At 44.0% G+C, this 20,023-nt stretch overlaps 2 protein-coding genes across 2 annotated transcripts; both read left to right on the forward strand.

Moving 5' to 3' along the window:
* Nucleotides 1-353: 353 nt before the first annotated feature.
* On the forward strand, nt 354-2,848 carry LOC124018103 (zinc finger protein 2 homolog). Its single transcript, XM_046333377.1, has 2 exons — nt 354-657; nt 1,426-2,848. Exons 1-2 carry the CDS (start codon nt 369-371, stop codon nt 2,586-2,588), a joined length of 1,452 nt encoding a protein of 483 aa, XP_046189333.1. The 5' UTR covers nt 354-368; the 3' UTR covers nt 2,589-2,848.
* Nucleotides 2,849-7,361: 4,513 nt separating this feature from the next.
* Nucleotides 7,362-19,686, forward strand: taldo1 (transaldolase 1). Its single transcript, XM_046333346.1, has 8 exons — nt 7,362-7,587; nt 11,567-11,690; nt 14,070-14,177; nt 14,598-14,729; nt 15,006-15,181; nt 15,368-15,565; nt 18,853-18,998; nt 19,237-19,686. The coding sequence occupies exons 1-8, from the start codon at nt 7,488-7,490 to the stop codon at nt 19,267-19,269; spliced, it is 1,017 nt and encodes a 338-aa protein (XP_046189302.1). The 5' UTR covers nt 7,362-7,487; the 3' UTR covers nt 19,270-19,686.
* Nucleotides 19,687-20,023: the final 337 nt, after the last annotated feature.

The raw sequence follows: 20,023 nt of genomic DNA on the forward strand, positions 1-20,023 counted from the left end.
GGGACAAAGATCATATGCAAATACTCGATTAGACAAATATTTGTGGGGGTTATTTGTAAGAATGAAATCAATCAATTAAGAGGGTTTTTCACATTTAGCTGTGTGGGTTTTGAGATCAATTGAGTCCGATTAAAATCAATACATATACTTTCAATTGATCTGAGGCCGGGGATAGCCAATCCAGATTCAAATTCCCGAAAATGTCCATAATTGTAGCCCAAACCAGGAAAACCTCGGACATGGCGACTCAGACTGAGCTCTATTTGTTTAAATGCCGTTTGCGCACAGAGTTGGGTTGGTTCACGTGCGCTCCTCCAGTACAAGCACCAGATGGCGGTAAGCACAATTTGTTTTGCTCTATTCGGGCAATGAACACAGTCGGCTCTTACTCTGTGGTTCTAGACGCAGTTCCTCTCAGGAAGTGTTGCATGAACGAATCTCCCTCGACAGTCATTCCACAGAAAATGTCCAAGTTACAGTTGTTGCAAGCGTTTTTCTCCGACCGATTAACAACAGTGGCCGTAGAGATATCCGTGGCAGTGGAAAAGGCGTTTGCCGAGTACCAGGATGAGATCTCTCGTTCAAAGGAGGAGACGCAACGCCTGCAGAGGCTGCTGGATTCGGTTTTTAATCCCGATGTAAAATTACACAAAGCAGGTAAACTATCAACAAGCTTGCCATTAGCTGCTTTTAGCAACACTGGTGTATTTACACACTAGTGTTGACCCTTCGTTAAGCCCCGCCACCGACTATTTGGCAACCAATCGCAGCTCCAATGCAATTGTCGTCGAGCGACACCTCGGACAAGCTCACGTTTGAATCCACTGACATTTTGTAAAATTATTATCAATACCAGTGTGTACTGTATGGGATTTCGTTTCTTTTACGCCTGCTACGTTATGGGTTTGGGAACGCTGTCCGCAGCGGATTCGATTATGCTGAGCCGGAGCACCGGTCTATGGCCCGTGATGTGAACAGGCGAAAATGGTGAGGGAGGAGCATCCTTGTCAAATGGAACAGTCATCTGCGCCGCTCGGTCATGTTGTCGACAAGCCAGCATGGTGCAGCGTCCAGAAACATACAACATCTCTGTTCCATTAAATATGTTAGGCTTTTCAATCTAGTTTGGAAGGCAGATTAAGTGTTTTTATCAAAAGCAATCACGTGTGCATGTGAAAACAGAGTCCTATTCTACGTGTGCTAATTAATCACTTTTGTTTTGTGCCGACTTTACCGTGGGACTTGAATGGGGCACCTGGCTCAAATACACCAGCCTTAATAAAAACACCTATATAACGCTGTGTATGTAAATTATGCTAACATTAGCTAATAAATGATGTCATTACAGTCTCAAGTCACTGAGGGCGATTATTTATTGAAATGTCTAGATTTTTCTTGAAAGTTATTTCATATCTTTCTTTCCAGACCCCCCGCAGCTCACTCTCACTGTTTCTGGAGATGAGGTTCCCCCTGAGCAGCAGCACTTTGAGGAGGAGTGGAGCGATCAAGAGATCATCGAGTCCATATTCATTTCCCCCTGTGTGGAAATCAACAGTGATCAGGACTCACCCGAGTGCTCACGACTTCACCAAACTCTGAAGAACTCCCTTCCCACCACTGTAGCAGAACCGATCCAAACAAATCCAGATGGAGAGGACAACAAAATATCAGAATCTACCAGTGACACTCCCCTCACACAATTAAAGCCTCTCAAAATGAAGAGAACACGGTTAAAGAAAGGACAAAGATCTTATATCTGCACCGAGGGCAAGACAACCAGTGAGTTGAAAGCGCCATTGAGGCTTCACACAAGGAAGAGGCTCTACAGTTGTACCGAGTGCACAGCAACCTATGACAGACCTTGTCATTTGGAAATACACAAGAGAACTCACACAGGTGAGAAACCATACGAGTGCAAAGACTGTGGTAAATGCTTCAACCGCAAGAATAGCCTAACGATGCATATGCTAACTCACACAGGGGAGAAATTGTTCTGCTGCCATGAATGTGGCAAACGCTTCGGTCTAAACACGAGACTGATACTTCACATGAGGACACACACAGGGGAGAAGCCACACAAGTGCCCTTTCTGTGCCAGATGCTTTACATTTCCAAGTCACTTAAGTCGTCACAAGAAGCTCCACACAGGAGAGAGACCACATCAATGCAATGTATGTGGGAAATGCTACACGCGGAAGGAGCACCTGACAGACCATATGACGTCCCACAGTGGAGCAAAACCATACAGCTGTATGCAATGTGGCAAATGCTACGCACTGCAAGGAAACCTGAGAGCGCATATGGCGAGTCACACGGGGAATAAGTTGTTGTGCAGGTGCGCTGTGTGTGGATTAGGTGTTCTAAATCTAAGTCGCCACATGCAAGAAGTTCACACAGGAGGCAAACAGCATCAGTGCCAAGATTGTGGGAAGTGCTTCAACCGAAAGGAAAAAGTGACAGAGCACATGAGGACTCACACAGGAGAGAAACCGTATCGATGTCATGATTGCGGCGAATGCTTTAGGCTCAATGTAACCCTGAAGAAACACATGATGACACACACATCTGCGGCAACTGCTGTTCCATGAGAGAAGATGTGAGAACTCAAGATGGGACATACACAGGGAGAAATCTGTGTAGCGCAATGCATGTTGCAGCAATATTGTTTAGATGTTTCAATGTTCACATTCAATGTTCATTTTTATTCACTTGTTTTGATACATGGTCCATTTATAACTTTCATCTCAAAGTGAACCTTTATCTGTCTGTACCTTTCAGCCGTTGTTGGTGCTTTCTGTTGGTATCAATAAAAAAATGATCAACATGGAAACTCACTGCTGTTTCTATAAAGCACAAAGACTGCATTTCTAACACCCTGAGTCCCTATGGTAGAATCTTACTCAGGACATCGGAAACATGTTTTAGTTTTATGAATGACTGTCTGTCGACTTGGGAGCAGAGAGGGAGTTTCTCCACTTTTGTAAACTATGTGCACTCCAAGGATATTTGTTGCAGGGCTCATTGTTCAGTAAATATGACTTGATTAACAAGAGACCGTTATTATGACAGCCTATTTTTCATCAAAACTCTGCTCAGGTAGATGGAAACGTGGTAGATGGAAACGTGGTAGACGGAAACGTGGTAGATGGAAATGTGGTAGAAACGTGACCGTTCATGATCCAGAGCGTCAGGTAGCCTAGCGGTTAAGAGCGTTGTGTCAGTAACTGAAATGTTGCTGGTTTGAGTCCCCGATCAGACTAGGTGAAAAATCCGTAGATGTGCCCTTGAGCAAAGCACTTAACACTAACTGCTCCTGTAAGTCGCTCTGGATAAGAGTTTCTGCTAAATCAGCAGATCTCAAACTTCTCCTCAGCGACCCCCAGTCATTCCAGTTATTTGATGTGTTCCAGAGTTAGTGCCCCTGATTCAACTTGTTAACTAATTAGGTGAACAAATCCATTGCTCTGCCGTTGAGCAAGGCACTTAACCCTAACTGCTCCAGGGGTGCTGTACAACGGTTACCCTGTTCATGACCCCACTCCCTGCGGGTGTCTCAGGGAGATTTGGGATATGCAACAACAAAAAATGTCAGGACAAATATATCACCCCCCAAATAATAATGATTCATTATCAAGCCCTTGAATAGGTGAATCAGGTGAGCTAGTTCACAGCTACAACAAAATAGTGAAAAGTTTGTGGATCCGGAGGAGAGTTATGGTACACAGTATTTTATTAGGATCCACATTAGCTCTTGTGAAAGCAGCAGCTACTCTTCCTGGGGTTCACGCAAAACATGACATAATACAGAACATTAATAGACAAGGCCAGAACTATATCAATTTAAAAATGGCACACGTAGCCTACATATCAATACATACAAACTATCTAGGTCAAATAGGAGAGAGGCGTTGTGCCGTGAGGTGTTGCTTTATCTGTTTTTTGATGCAGTCAGTCTCCTCTCAACTCTTAGCCAACACCAAGTAATTTAGTCTCCCCAACTTGTTCAACAGCCACAACATTCATTACCAGATTCAGCTGAGGTCTAGAACTTAGGGAATTATTTGTACCAAATACAATGCTCTTGGTTTTAGAGATGTTCAGGACCAGTTTATTACTGGCCACCTGTTCCAAAACAGACTGCAACTCTTTGTTACGGGTTTCAGTGACTTCATTAGCAGTTGCTGATGCGTATATGGAGCATCACTGTGCTAAATGTAATCAATCCATCCATACCCATTCTGCTCTGTCCTTTCTATGTGCACTGAGCTATAAGAACAACGGCTATTACTCCAGTACAGCAGGTGGCAGTGCAATGTCAGTTACGACGTTTCAGCCAATAAATGAACCATGAAAAAACAGAGGCAGTGTTTACGACTTTTTTACGACAACATGTTCTTACTTTTCTCTGTTTACGTCCTAGTCCTGTTCAACACATATATCCCTAATCTTTGTCGTGGCTCAATGTTATTACCTTATTAAACCTAAAATGTCTAAACTACATTCGTTGAATGCGTTTCTTACTGCCCGATTAACTGCGGCGGCTGTGGATATATTCGGGGCAGTGGAGAAGACTATAACAGCGTACCAGGAAGAAGTCTCCAGATCAAAAGTGGAGAACGACCATCTACGGAGGCTGTTGCTAGATTTCGGTTTCAAACCTGATAGAGAATCACAAATACCAGGTGTGTAAGACGAATCAGCAACCTATGGTTCTGTAAACATTATTACGATTATTATCTAGCTAGTTAGACAACTGTGACAACCATAGGACTAGTTAATGACTGCTGAACTGTGCTGAACCTCGATTGTTATTAGCTAGCTAATCAGGCATCGGAATTAGATAGCCATCACTTCTCACTGCACTCTGTAATGTTAGTGTGAGTCTAGTCTGTAAATGTGTTACGAGCTAAGGGGAAGAAGTAAAAGTGAAGTGTGTTGATATATCTCAATGGTAAGTAACTTCCCTATCTTTCCTTTCAGACCCCCAGCAGCTCACTGTCTCTGTCTCTGAGAGGAGCTTCCCTCTAAGCAGGAGTGGAGTGATCAAGAGGACACAGAGACCATATTCATTCCCCCCTGTGTGGAAAGTGCCAGTGATCAGGACTCACCCCAGAGCTCATACCTTTACCAAATTGGGAACAACAGCAAGAGGGACTCTCTTCCCACCAACTCAACAGAACCGATCAAAACCCATCATGATGGAGAGGACTACGGGGCATCAGAATCAACCAGTAACTCTCAGACCATGTCAAAGTCAAAACATACACAGGCAAAGAAAGAACAAAGTCCTCTTGACACTGGGATAACCAGTGAGCTGAGAGCACCAATGGTGGCTCACACAGGTGATAGGCCATACAAGTGCCCTGTGTGCAGGAAAAGGTTTACTAATAACAACCATTTAAAAACACATCAGAGAATTCACACAGGGGAGAGGCCACATTGGTGCAAAGAATGTGGTAAGTGCTTCAGCCGCAAGGGGGATCTGGGCACACACATGAGGACTCACACAGGAGAGAAACCGTACCAGTGCAGCGTTTGTGGCAAAAGCTTCAGGCGAAACCGACTGAATGAGCATATGAGGGTACACACAGGGGAAAGACCCTATCGGTGTGCCGACTGTGAGAAGGGCTTTATTTCAGTAAGTGACCTAAAACGCCACCAGCGCATTCACACGGGAGAAAAGCCTTTTAGGTGTGACAGTTGCGGAAAATGCTTCAGTCAGATGACAACCTTGAAGAAACATATGAGGACTGTTCATAAGAAAGTTCAATTACAGAGCAGTGAGGAAAGCCCAGATCCCTGCTAGCATTAGGGACTAGCATTAGGGACCACTTTCGCCTGTTCATTTATGTGATAATGACAAACAGCACAGGACATATCTTATGTTAACCTTGGTACCATCTGCGTGTGCCTTAGACAATTTCTCTGACTATCGCTGTCATTCATTCATGCAATTTTGTGTGTTGTAAATCTCTTCTACAGAACAGTTGCTTTCTTTCAGGACACTGCTCTAACACCAAGATCTACCAGATGACAATCATCATGTGTTGTTGTTACTTGACATTAAAGTGGATATACTGGGGGCTTTCAAACTCTGTGCCAACATTGATAGAATGAAATAATAAGACTTTTTTGGGGGGTCTTATTTGTCCTATTGCACACAAGTGTGTAATGGAAACGTGTGTGTTGCATATCCCAACCGCCCCTAAGACACCCTCAGTGAGTGGGGTCACGGCCAGGGTCACCATTGTCCAGTTCCCATGGGACAATTGGGTTAAGCACCTTGCTCAAGGGCCCAGCAACAGATTTCTTTCACCTTTTCGGCTCCGGGATTCAACCCAGTGACCTTTCAGTTGCTGGCCCAACACTCTAACCCCGAGGCTACCTGCTGCCCAAGTTTGGAACAGTCACAAATCCCTCGCTAAAGCAAGTGCAGAAGCCTGCAACTAACTCATTGCCATTTGACCAAACTCTTGGGGTTGTTTTTACACATCCAGATTATGCCTAGTCCTGGACCATAACATACTTTCAACAATCTCTTCAACAAGAATGATTTTGAATCCAGGACTAGGTTTAACCTGTATTCGGGAAAGCGGCCCCTGGTATTTTCGTTTGAGATGTTTTGCCAGGCCTAATGTTAGGTTGTTAATCAGAGCAATGAACTAAATGGTGTCCAACACACTGTTTGTCATATCCTGTATGTACTCTGAATATACATACACAAAGACATCTATCAAGGCAAAATAGTTACGTTGTTTTTTATTATTGTTATCTTTATTATAAATGTTAGCTTTTTCATTTGTTTTTGTAACCCACATTATCAAGTATGATTTATGTAGATAAAGTAGATAATTGCATTCCATACATTAATTTTATAGTCAAACTGAATGTTCCCCATTACTTCTGTGCATGGCTGACTTGTTCAACAGTGTAATGAGTTCTTCAGCTCAGCTAAATATTGTAAACTAATATGTTTATCAAGTTATGTAGGTAAGATTTTGTTAATTCATTACAGATTATATCCTGCATTATCTATTACAGATGGACTTTGTACTACATTATATTCATCTATTCAAATATGAAGTGCATGAGCCTACAACCTTGACACAACCAACAATCTTGGTATTTTCCTTTGAGTTTCTTTGCTTTTAGTATGTTTTCATAATCAGAGCAATGAAAAAAGACATACAACTGTGTACAACACCTGATGCATGCACCTTAAATATACACAAGAGGTCTATGAACTACTTCCCCGACAAGTCATTCTATTGGCCAATTCAAGTAGCAGTACGAGGCGTGAGAGCAAGTATCGTTCTCCATTGGACGAGAGCAACTTGTTGCTTCAAACCGATTTCAAACAGCCAACGTGCGCGCCCCTGTCTCTCCAGCTTCCGAGCGCCGCCGTCCACACCGCGCTTTCGTCGATCCAAAATTCCGTCTGTCTCACGTGCTTTGTGAATATAAAAGCTCTCTTGTTTCCCTTCATCATGAGTAGTGTGTCACCAGACAAACGGCGAAAGATGGAGTCGGCGTTGGAGCAGCTGAAAAAACACACGGTGGTCGTGGCGGACACCGGAGACTTCAACGGTAACAGATTGGATTGACCGCAATGCACTAACGTTACTAGCCAAGGCCAGGCAGGCATTTGGGAGAACACATTGATGTAACATGTTGCCATGTTTATAGCTGCTTTAACGTTATCTACTTATCGTAGTCTGCTCGAATATTAATTCCGATAAACTTCTATGTTTTTAGCTTTTAAATTAATGTTGCTAGCTAGCTGTCGTATCATGTTTGGTTAATAATTAACTTACTGCACTTGTGGTTAACGTTAGCTAGTTATGACCACGGCTCTTGCACGTTCCATGCATTGCAACTTGATCGCTAATGTTAATTAACTATGGGTAGAACTACATAGTTATTGGTTTCCATTTTCAGGTTTTGTCTTATTTAGAAGACGTTGTGAGCTATCAAACAGGAATTGCCATTTTAAAACTGACTTACTCCTGTCAAGACACGCACGTTAACGCCCAACTACTCAACATTGGTTCTCCCACGTGACACTAATGGGGTTTAGTTAAATAACACTAAATGCAGAAGACGACCTAAAAGACCGTTCAGCGTAGTTGGTTAGCTACATATGATTTATACAAATGCCATGTTCACTGCCCTCGACTGACATTACTGTCTCCCAGATTCAGAGAACTGGTTCCTCTTCCGTTTGAATAAGGAAGTAGGAATGATGTAATCCGTTAGTTCCATTGTGGTGTAAACCAAACATTTCCTCATGCTTGCACTGCAAGTCAGGATGACAAGACAGAAACTGTTTACCTGCTACAGGGTAATGTTAACCAGGCTCAAATGGGGCACACTAAGTGGATAGGCTTTGATGACATGCTGCTTCAGTCTACACAATGTTTCTTCTCAGGATAAGTGAAGTGGTGTTGGAGCTTCACTGGTTTTGTTCCCTGAATGCTGTAGTCATTCATTTAGGACAGAGTTATTTTCAAATGTTTTTGTTCTCTATAGAACCTAAAGAATGTGTCTATAGGACCAGTCACTCAAATGGCCTATGATTCTGAAGATTGACTAAGGAATCTGACCTTGCTTCATGCCTCAGTAGTTCAGTTTTTAGACTGTGGTGAGAGGAACCTTGATGTACCCATAGGCCCGATTCCATGTTGTGAAAGGGTGCGCTTGGCCAAATCCCATTGTGAAAGGACCTCACTGGCCAACTCTTGTGCGACACAGTGCATTCATTGGTCAACTGGTTTGAAGACTGTGAAACCCTGACTGCAATACTGAAGGACAGTTGAACCACATCAGTTAGTATTGTATGTTGCTCTTATGGTGCTACAGTCATTTTACCAGTGGGTCATGTCCAGTAGGATTAAAAAAGGAACTCTATCACTTTCAAACTTGATCAAGTTCAATTAGAAACTATTGTCTGGCATATAGTGTGATATCATATGGATGTTTGTCCATATTGCAAAGCCTAATAAATGGTCTACCTTAGCTTAAATAACTTTATAACTCGATGGCTTAAGTGTGGCCTCATTGACAATATTTTGCTGGCATGCAGAATGGTGAACAGCTCAGTTGTACAATTCCTCAGTTATCCCATTGATGGGAGGGTGTACATTTAATCTCTTTCAATGGAATAAATGCATCAGATTACATTGGCACGGAACATGCTTTATCTTGCCAGTTGCTGTCTTTGTTCAAATGGGGGTGGTTAGTGTGTCTTATCTTAGTTAAGGTTGGTCTCTGTGGAGGCTTACATGGCTGGACTGATTTAGCTAAGCCTTATTCCTTCAAGAAAAGACCTCGCCAACAGACGAGGGCTTCTGCTATGAGAATTACTAAAATAAACAAGAAATGAAAAGTGCCTCATTACTTTTCTCAAAGGAACACACTTATGGCATCTACCTATCCTTACATGTTGTAAAACCCACACGTGTCTGTCAGATTGACTGGTTGCAAGCACAAGCTTGATTAAATTTGAGCAACCCTTTTTTTTCTTGTCCCTGTGAAATTTGACAGTGCTTGGTTAAAAGTGCAACCCTGTACTCTTCCTGAACCATGTGGGGAAACACATGGTCACTAGTGTTTATGCATGGCAGTCATCTGGTGTGCATAACAAATGGGAAGTAGTCTGCAAATTGCAGTAACACTTTAGCCTGAGGTTGCCCTTTTAACATGCCATGTTACTCTAACTACTTTTGTAATCTCAGTGCGGTTACTGCACTGTGGTAATTGCAGATGTGGCTCATAATCATTGAACTGTAGTGAAAAGGACAGGAACTTTGGTTTCTAATTGGATGTGTCTTAATACATACATTGCATATAACTACCAGGTATTTGAAGTGTAGGCTTAATCCAAATATCTGAGCCCCTGGGGGATGCCTCAAGCCCTCATTGAACAGTTACAATCTGTCTTGATAAAGTGAATCCAAAGCTCTTGATGTGGAGAATTGTCTGCATGTTTTTCCACAAACACTATTATCTGACTGCCTGGTTATCTAATCTTTCTCCAAAGACCTCCAACAGATAATTCAGCTACCAGAAGTTTGTTCTGTTCATTCACAAACGGCGTGTTTGGATATGCTATTTTAGCTTGTTTAATCACTGCCAATAATGCATACTGGTGGGATTGGATTGCAAATTGCTGCCTGTGACAGATCCAGCCATAAGGACTGGCTAAAAGAGTAGGGTATTTGACCAGAATGAGATGGTGAGAGCTTAGAATGTGTTAGTTGTTTTCAGAGAAACACAGGGGGCCTTTGTGCTTCATTGTGTTGCCTACTCTCTGTCAGTGGCAGACGCTTGGCCAGCTGGTCTAAAGCCCATCGCCACAGGCCTCCCTCACTGTAGCTGACATGGCATATCACAACGATGGGACTATACTAATCAACTGGAACCGGCGAGTACCCTGACCGTGGGCTAACAAGGCTATAGTAAAGGCCCTCCAGTGTAAAGTAGGAAAAGCAAGACAATTGTGGTCTAACTTGAAAATAAAACCTTTTTGTATTTCAATGGGTGGCAGGTAGCCTAGTGGTTAGCGCATTGGACTAGTAACCGAAAGGTTGCAAGATCGAATCCCCGAGCTGACAAGAAGTTAACCCACTGTTCCTAGGCCGTCATTGGAAAATAAGAATTTGTCAACTAACTTGCCTAGTTAAATAAAGGTAAAATATTTATTTTTTTGGTTTTTCATTCAAAGTTTCACTCTTACCCCAATGTTGCACTCTGTATTAGACCTTCACCTAGGATGCTTCACTACTAGGCTACCTCACAGGCTAAAGGGATTTAACCTTGAATGTTTAATTTGAACATCAGGTGTCATTCTTCTACTGCAGTGTTGCAGGTACACAATGGGCTGTTTTTCCTCCCAGTGTTCTGCTTTAGTTGAGGAAACTGCTGTTGGCTTGTACCTACAGTAGAGGTCACTGTTTGAGACCAGTGTTTCTTGACCCATCCAGAGCTTTCTGTAGGTGTGTCTCCTGTATAAGTGACTTTATTCAAAATGGGCATAAGCAATATCTGAATAGACCTTTTACTGAGTTATTTCACAGCTACACATCTCAGGATAAGATTGGTGAATGAAGTTGTGTCCTATGAAGGCTTGTGTACCTTGGGACTGGAGGCATCCGCATGCTTCCCAGAGGAAACTGTTTGGTTGAGTTCCTGCGTTGTGTTTTTTTTTTTAATGTTGGACTTTTCTGGCGGCAAGCGAAGTTTGGCGCCAAAGTCTACGGCCACTTGTAGGTGATTGGTCAACAGTGGGGTTTCTTCAAAGTATTTGTTATTCAACAAGTGACTCTTTTTCATTGAAATACTGCACCAACAGTTCATGTAAAATTGCGTGTGATCTCCTTGGCAAATACGTCACTAAGATCTGTCATTTAATGTTTTTCAGATTATTTTGAGGAAGTGTACTGGCTACGGTGTCTCAATGGACAAACAGTACTATGGCCACCTCATTTTTCATGCATAAGTAGTGAGGCTATGAACACCTAGTGTTGTGAGCTGTTCTTAACTTGTTGTCTCCCACTTCTCTGAACAGCCATTGAAGAGTACAAGCCCCAGGATGCCACCACCAACCCTTCCCTCATCCTGGCTGCTGCCAAGATGGCCGCCTACCAGCATCTGGTCGACCAGGCCATCAAATACGGCATCGCCAAGGGCGGGTAAGATGGGCACTCTGAAATGTTTACAACCCCTACCCTTTCAATGATTGGTGATATAAGCTCATGTAGTCATGTTGCAACTCTGCACTGCTTCTACATTTGTATAGCAGGTCAGTGACTTCACTGACATCCCCTTAAAACAATGGGATTTTGAGTGAACAAAGAACCAGACGTTTTCCCTTTGCTCAAGATAAGTGTTAATGCAGGTGCCCTGAGGGTGCTGTTCAGTCTGCCTTGCCTCGCACATGCCTGCAAACTACATGCGTTTCACGGTCGCTTCGCCCTGTTATGAACTTTGTCTTGGTGATTGACAACTTTGAGGTGTCAATTTGCAACTGGCGCCTATCATTTAGTCTAAAGAACAAATATTTCCAAGCCACTAAAGTACATCTGAAGACATCAGTTTTGGGCTTTCCTCTTCATTAGTTGCCTTGTTTAGAATGTCATATTTCCAAGCCTCTAATGTACTTTAGAGAATATTAATCAGTGCCAAATCGGATGTATTGAGTTGAGAACATGATTACTGGAAAGTGAATGAACGTTTCAAGTTTATTACAGCACTTAATAAACTGGGTAGTTTGAGCCCTGAATGCTGATATACCACGGCTGTACCACAGGTATAAACTTTTTATTTGTATTTTTTTTTTTTTACTGCTCTTACGTTGGTAAGTTTAATTGCAATAAGGCACCTTGCTTTGTTATGTGGCCAATATGCTAAGGTTTGTATACAGACACATGTGTCGTGCATTAGTACAGCCCTTAGCTGTGGTGTTTTTTTGGCCATATACCACACCCCCTGGGCCTTACTGTTTAAATATACACGTTAACAACACCTGCTCTTTCCATGTGACTGACCAGGTGAAAGCTATGAGCCCATGTCACTTGTTAAATCCATTTCAATCCGACAGAGTTCAGTGTCAAATCTGAGAGCCTGTTGTCTGGGCCTCTGGCAGTCTCTATGGGGTGCCACAGGGTTCAATTCTTGGGCCGACTTCTCTGTATATATCAATGATGTCGCTCTTGCTGCTGGTGAGTCACTGATCCACCTCTACGCAGACAACACCATTCTGTATACTTCTGGCCCTTCTTCGGACACTTAACAACCCTCCAGACGAGTTTCAATGCCATACAACTCTCCTTCCATGGCCTCCAACTGCTCTTAAATACAAGTAAAACTAAATGCATGTTCTTCAACCGATTGCTGCCTGCACCTGCCCTCCTGTCCAGCATCACTACTCTGGGTGGTTCTGACTTAGAATATGTGGAGAACTACAAATACCTAGGTGTCTGGCTAGACTGTAAACTCTCCTTCCAGACTCATATCAAACATCTCCAATCCAAAGTTAAATCTAGAATTGGCTTCCTATTTCGCAACAAAGCATCCTTCACTCATGCTGCCAAACATACCATCATAAAACTGTCCATCTTACCGATCCTCGACTTTGGCGCTGTCATTTACAAAATAGCCTACAACACTTTACTCAACAAATTGGATGCAGTCTATCACAGTGCCATCTGTTTTGTCACCAAAGCCCCATATACTAACCACCACTGCGACCTGTACGCTCTAGTTGGCTGGCACTCACTTCATACTCATTGCCAAACCCACTGGCTCCAGGTCATCTACAAGACCCTGCTAGGTTAAGTCCCACCTTATCTCTGCTTGCTGGTCACCATGGCTGCACCCACCCGTGGCACGCGGTCCAGCAGGTATCTCACTTGTCACCCCCAAAGCCAATTCCTCCTTTGGCTGCCTCTCCTTCCAGTTCTCTGCTGCCAATGACTGTAACTAACTACAATCCCTGAAGCTGCAAACACTTATCTCCCTCACTAGCTTTAAGCACCAACTGTCAGAGCAGCTCACAGATCACTGCACCTTTACATAGCCCATCTGTAATTAGCCTGAACAACTACCACTTCCCCTACTGTATTTATTTTGCACCCCAGTATTTCTACTTTGCACATCTACTGACAAATCTACCATTCCAGTGTTTTAATTGCTATATTGTTTCTACTTTGCCACCATGGCCTATTTATTGCCTTTTCCTCATCTCACCTCATTTGCTCACATTGTATATAGACTTATTTTTCTACTGTATGTTTTACTCCATGTGTAACTTTGTCAAACTGCTTTGCTTTCTTGGCCAGGTCGCAGTTGTAAATGAGAACTTGTTCTCAACTTGCCTACCTGGTTAAATAAAATCAGTGTAGATGGGGAGCAGACTGGTTAAAGGAGGTGGGGGTGCAACTCAATGTCTGGTGTACTCCAAGTGATTACTTGGTTAATAAATCCTTAGTCTACTGCTGAAAGCTATGATCACATGTTTGCTATGCGTGAGGTATTGCACCTCACCAGTATCCTGTTCCTGTGTCCATCAGACCTGAGGAGGAGCAGGTCACCAACACCATGGACAAGCTGTTTGTGAGCTTCGGCCTGGAGATCCTGAAGAAGATCCCAGGCAGGGTCTCCACGGAGGTAGACGCCAGGTACAGGAAGCCTCCTGCGCCACTCAGGCCTACATAAGTCTCTCATGACGTGCTTTGTATCTGTCGACACCAGCTATCAGAATAACACCCACTCATACATTTTCAATATGAACGTCTGAACATAGAAATTGATCATGGCTATGGGGAGGAATGTTTCATATGAAATTACAGGGAAAAAATACACAATTCCACAAAGTAGCTGAATGGACTTGTTGCCTCATGCAACCTGGAGCCTTTACAGATCAGGGTAGTAAATTGATCCTTTAAGTTGACTCTAGCTCACTGAACAGTCTTTCACGCTCACAGCAGAGCCTCAGACTCGACTGACTGGTATGGAGTCCACATAAAATGGCTCTACCAAATAGTAAGTGTTAATATTTAGCTTGACTGACAAACTCAACCTCTTCCACTTGACATTAGGCTTTCGTACGATAAGGATGAGATGGTGTCTCGGGCCCTGGGGCTCATTGCCTTGTACGAAGAGGCTGGTATCAAGAAGGACCGTGTTCTCATCAAGCTCTCCTCAACATGGGAAGGCATCCAGGCTGGCAGGTGTGTGAGGGGGGGGGGGGCATGAGTCATCTACCTTAGAGGCATTTTGTCACAGTAAAGTAGAATATTTTCAAAACATGCAGTTTTTGTTTTGCCAAAACTGTAATTTGATTCAAATGGGTTAAACAATTTACCTGCTATGTTCTGTCAGTTTACCTCTAACCTAGAATTAATTTTAGTGTCAATCTAAAATGTTTGTTTTGACAGCCATGGAAGCACAGTGAAGCTCTGCTGTTAACTGTCCTTTAATGTGCCTGTCAATGTGTGTACCTGCAGGGAGCTGGAGGAGAAGCACGGGGTCCACTGCAACATGACCCTGCTGTTCTCCTTCGCCCAGGCAGTGGCCTGCGCCGAGGCTAAAGTCACCCTCATTTCACCCTTTGTGGGCCGTATCATGGACTGGTACAAGGAGAACACTGCCCAGAAAAGCTACGAGGCCCATGAGGACCCAGGTATGGGCTGACTGATCCACCATTTGATAGCATGAGTGTTAGCTTCTAAACTTTAGGTTGTCCTCAACAGTCCCAGACCTTACGAGTATAAATAGGATGCCTGGCGACATGGGTGTATTGACTTCATTACTGCACTGGAGTGGCTTTATTAGGCATAAACATCTTTATTTTGTTTTCTTCCCTCAGGTGTGATCAGTGTGACCAAGATCTACAACCACTACAAGAAGTATGACTATACCACGGTGGTGATGGGAGCTTCCTTCAGGAACACTGGGGAGGTCAAGGCCCTGGCCGGCTGTGACCTGCTTACCATTTCCCCCGGCCTACTGGGAGAGCTGAGCAAAGACCACAGCACAGTCACGCCAATGCTCACGGTTCAGAAAGGTAACAGGACTCATTGCTACCCCCTACAGGATACTAGTATTATCTCACGTCCCCTTCCTGGAACAGTTGGGAATAAACATGTGTTTTGCTAGCACATTGTGGTTGTCAGATGTGCTGGATACTGTGAAATGCTTACTTATAAGCATCTATCCAACAATGCAGTTAAGATGACATTTACTAAATAAAATAACAATGAGGCCATATACAGGGTATGCCGTCCCGAGCCAATGTGCAGGGGTACAGGTTAGTCCATGGAAACAGTCCTGGTGGCCATTTGATTGTTCAGTCTTAAGGCGCGGGGTAGAAACTATTAAGGAGCCTTTTGGACTTGGTGCCCCAGTACAGTAGCAGTGAACAGTCTGACTGGGGTGACTGGAGTCGGACCATTTTTGGGGGTGGGGGACCTTCATCTGACACCGCCTCGTGTATAGATCTTGGATGGCAGGAAGCTTGGCCCCAATGACATACTGGGCCCTCTTTAGCGCCTTTATGGTCGGCTGCCGAGCAGTTGCGATACCAGGCGGTGACAACTGTGCAGCTCTTGAACTTTGAGGATCTGGGGACCCATGCCAAATTTTTAGTCTCTGGGGTGGGTGTCGTGCCCTCAACTGTCTTGGTGTCTGGACCATGATAATTTGGTGTGGACACCAAGGACCTTGACACTCTTAACCTGCTCACCTACAGCCCCGTCGATGAAAATGGGGGTGTGCTCAGGCCTCTTTCCTGTCATCCACAATCATATCCTTTGTCTTGAGCACGTTGAGGGAGAGGTTGTTGTCCTGGCACCACATGGCCAGTCTCTGACCTCGGCAAACTTAAATGATGGTGTTGTCGTTGTTCTTGGCCAAGCAGTCATGGGAGTACAGGAGGGGACTGAGCACGGACCACTGGGGATCAGTGTGGCAGATGTGTTGCCTACCATTGCCACCTGGAGGGCCAGGATCCAGTTGCAGAGGGAGGTGTTTTGTCCCAGGGTCCTTAGCTTTGTAGGTGTTCCTTTTGACCAGGTTTTGCAAGGACAGTGTGGAGTGCAGTAGCTTGCATCATCTGTTGGTGGTATGTGAATTGGAGTGGGTCTGGGGCAAAGTGCAGGCCCCGGGCATCTCAATCTGGCCTGTGAGATTAAATGTTTTTAATTTTATAAATATGACCCCGTTTCCCCAATTTTGTGGTATCCAATTGGTAGTTGGTCTTGTCCCATCACTGCAACTCCCGTGCGTCCTCAACTCGACCCAGCCAAGCCACACTGCTTCTTGACACAATGCCTGTTTTAAACCAGAAGCCAGCCGCAGCAATGTGTCAGAGGAAACTCCGTACACCTGGTGACTGTCAGCGTTCATGCGTCCAGCCTGCCACATGAGTCGCTAGAGCATGATGGGTCAAGGGAATCTTGACCTGCCAATTGTGCGCTGCCTCATGGGTCTCCAGTCACGGCCACCTGTGACAGGGCTTGGGATCGAACCCAGGGCTGTAGTGACTCCTCGAGCCCTGCAACGCAGTGCCTTAGACTGCTGTGCCACTCGGGAGGCATCCACAAATACATTTTTAATAGACTGTTGGTCCCCCAAAAGGCAGCCCTCAAATTCAAAATCCTGACGTGGCCCTCAGGCCTATGTTCGCCATCCCTGGTCTAGGGCTTCTGGGATGACTGACCTTTTCAAAGTACTTCATGGCTACTGATGTGAGTGCAACTGGGCGGTAGTCATTTAGGCATCTTTGCTTTCTTGGGCACACAATGATTTCTGTATAGACATCAGGCCTGGTTTCAAATGATAACTGTTTGCCTGACTTAATGATTAGAATAGTGTAAAATGCAAACCCTGGCCATGTTGCACCCCAGGCAGTCTAGTGGATAGGATACCCCAGGATAGAGAACAGGATACCAAACCCTGGCCATGTTGCAGTCTAGTGGATAGGATACCCCAGGATAGAGAACAGGATACCAAACCCTGGCCATGTTGCACCCCAGGCAGTCTAGTGGATAGGATACCCCAGGATAGAGAACAGGATACCAAACCCTGACCATGTTGCACCCCAGGCAGTCTAGTGGATAGGATACCCCAGGATAGAGAACAGGATACCAAACCCTGACCATGTTGCACCCCAGGCAGTCTAGTGGATAGGATACCCCAGGATAGAGAACAGGATACCAAACCCTGGCCATGTTGCACCCCAGGCAGTCTAGTGTGAACTCTTTAAGGGTTTCAGATGGTGTTCCATCTCAGGTCTGGTCCATGCAGGTGTCGTTACAACATTGGTTCATATTCTAATGGAAATCTCACTGCATCATATGGGTTCAGTGATTCAGTAAATATACTATCAATGATGTGTCATGGTTGTGACTGAGGGCTACATGTTATCTAAGCACATGGAAGAAGCTCTCATCCCTTATACTTTAACTGTAGATTGTATCTTCAGTACTTCTACACAATGCTGTGAATGTAATCTGCATTCTCACACTTCGGCTTCGGTTTGAATGTTAACCTGCTCAAAGCGTCAGACGGGAACAAGGGGCTGATGGGAGGGACGTGGGTGTCATGCACCAGACAATGTTTCCTCAGAAAGCAGAGGGTAACCATGTACTGTATGAATAAGCACTAATTCAAGTCAAATATTTTAGCTACTTTTAAAACTTGAGTTCTGTTCAATTAAACTTTATTTTAAGAACAATTTTAATTGGTGTGAACTGTCATGCAGTTCAAGAAAAGCTGGTGAAGTAGGTCTACTTGGGTGACCCCTTGGGGTGGACTCTGAGCCCTGTAAGTTACTGTTACACACTAGCAGGTCAAAGAGCAAGTTTTCGTTAAACCCCTCCTAAGGAGAACTTGCTGAGGCCCCTTCAACATTGGTTATGCAGTGTCTTATGAGTAGGAATGTGTCATAACCATTTTGTTTGTTAGTCTCAATTTGAACCTCAGGCAACAATGGCTGTATCTTACAAACGTACAGAGCAAAACTAATTAATTTGCCGTGTATTTCAATTTTCTTTTGAGGCTTCTTAAATGGATGCTCATGTCTCTTCCTCTGGGCCAGGTCTGCATTGAGAAAAGGGTATATTTATCCTGCATCCCAATGCATACATTGTTTCTTTCATTATACACCTGAGACCATTGAGTGGATAATGAGGTCCTCTTAAGTAAAACCATATGCCGTAAGCATTCTGGTAGATTGCAGCGACACTACCAGTCCTTCAAAGGCCTGGGGACGGGGACTACGTAATCCCATTGGACCAAGGAGCAATTAAACTAATGGCAATTCATTACATCTCACTTTTGTCCCCTTCTTAGCCAAGGCCTGTGATTTGGAGAAGGTTCACCTGGATGAGAAAGAATTCCGCTGGCAACACAACGAGGACCGCATGGCCGTGGAGAAGCTCTCTGACGGCATCCGCAAGTTCGCTGCCGACGCCATCAAGCTGGAGACCATGATCAAGGTGAGACCGTGACGGGAGCGCTGAGGTTGTAAATATTTCTGAATGACCTGTAAAGTAGCAGGAGGTGTGGTGCACATGTGGAAAGTCCATGTAGGAAACAGCAAGAACTATTGACTTGACATTTTTAAGACTTGTTTGGAACAAAGTAATGCTGGACATGGTGTCATGCAGGTGACACTTCGACAACCAAGTTCCCTTGCCTTTGTTTCCTCTTTCATATGGTTGTTTCCCTCCACAGGAGAAGATGCTGAATGTGAAGAACGGCCAGTAAAGAGGGACCAGATGTTCAACCCTCACAGCAGGAAACAATGACTGTTGTGCAACAACCACCACTGGGGCCCCAAGGGACCAACTCTCCCACCTCCCCTGACCCCAAAGTGGGACCCCCTCAACACGAATGACTCGCCACTATAGGCCTGGATTGACTCTGATTTACTGTATTTTTGTCTTTACTCAATGCAGAGATTGATTTCAATTGTGAATCCAGCACTGATGCAATGCTATTTTTGTTACTTGCAGCACTGTAGATTTGGTCAGAGGAACGAACACACAACTGTCAGGCTCTGTCCAGTCTCTTTACTCATCAGCCCTTTAGTGATCTAGAAAAACAACTTCTAACTAACAATTATGAACATTCCTCAGGAAAATGATATGACAGTTTCATAAATTAAACTCTTTCCTCAGTGAACCTGTGTTCTGTCCTGAATGTTTTATTAAGGCAGCAGTGGGTATAACAGTTCATGAAGCTTTGTTTTAATTCTTTCTCTGGCTCACTTGTTGATGTTGTATAAATCTCCCCATTTTTAAGAGATGCTTTAGGGCATGAAATTAAAAACATGCTAAATGTGGGTGGTTGAGTAACATGGGATTTGGTCCAAAATTGCTAATATTTGTTGGTAGTGGCTGTTTAAATAAACTAAAGTGTGGATTGCAGTCACTGGCCACAACTTTGTTTTTGTTTTTTAAGGTAAGGAAACAATTCTGGAATTATTCTTTACTTCTGTCAAATCAGTCCATAATGTTAC

The sequence above is a fragment of the Oncorhynchus gorbuscha genome, unplaced genomic scaffold (genome assembly GCF_021184085.1).
Source record: "Oncorhynchus gorbuscha isolate QuinsamMale2020 ecotype Even-year unplaced genomic scaffold, OgorEven_v1.0 Un_scaffold_390, whole genome shotgun sequence".
NCBI classification, from domain to species: domain Eukaryota; kingdom Metazoa; phylum Chordata; class Actinopteri; order Salmoniformes; family Salmonidae; genus Oncorhynchus; species Oncorhynchus gorbuscha.

Bases quoted from the DNA above. Each gene is read 5' to 3' on its own strand.
- LOC124018103 (XM_046333377.1), top strand. From the start codon at position 369: ATGAACACAGTCGGCTCTTACTCTGTGGTTCTAGACGCAGTTCCTCTC. The intron at 658-1,425 runs GTAAACTATCAA...CTTTCTTTCCAG, and splicing joins TGTAAAATTACACAAAGCAG to ACCCCCCGCAGCTCACTCTC.
- taldo1 (XM_046333346.1), top strand. From the start codon at position 7,488: ATGAGTAGTGTGTCACCAGACAAACGGCGAAAGATGGAGTCGGCGTTG. The intron at 14,178-14,597 runs GTACAGGAAGCC...ACTTGACATTAG, and splicing joins TCCACGGAGGTAGACGCCAG to GCTTTCGTACGATAAGGATG. The intron at 18,999-19,236 runs GTGAGACCGTGA...TTCCCTCCACAG, and splicing joins AGCTGGAGACCATGATCAAG to GAGAAGATGCTGAATGTGAA.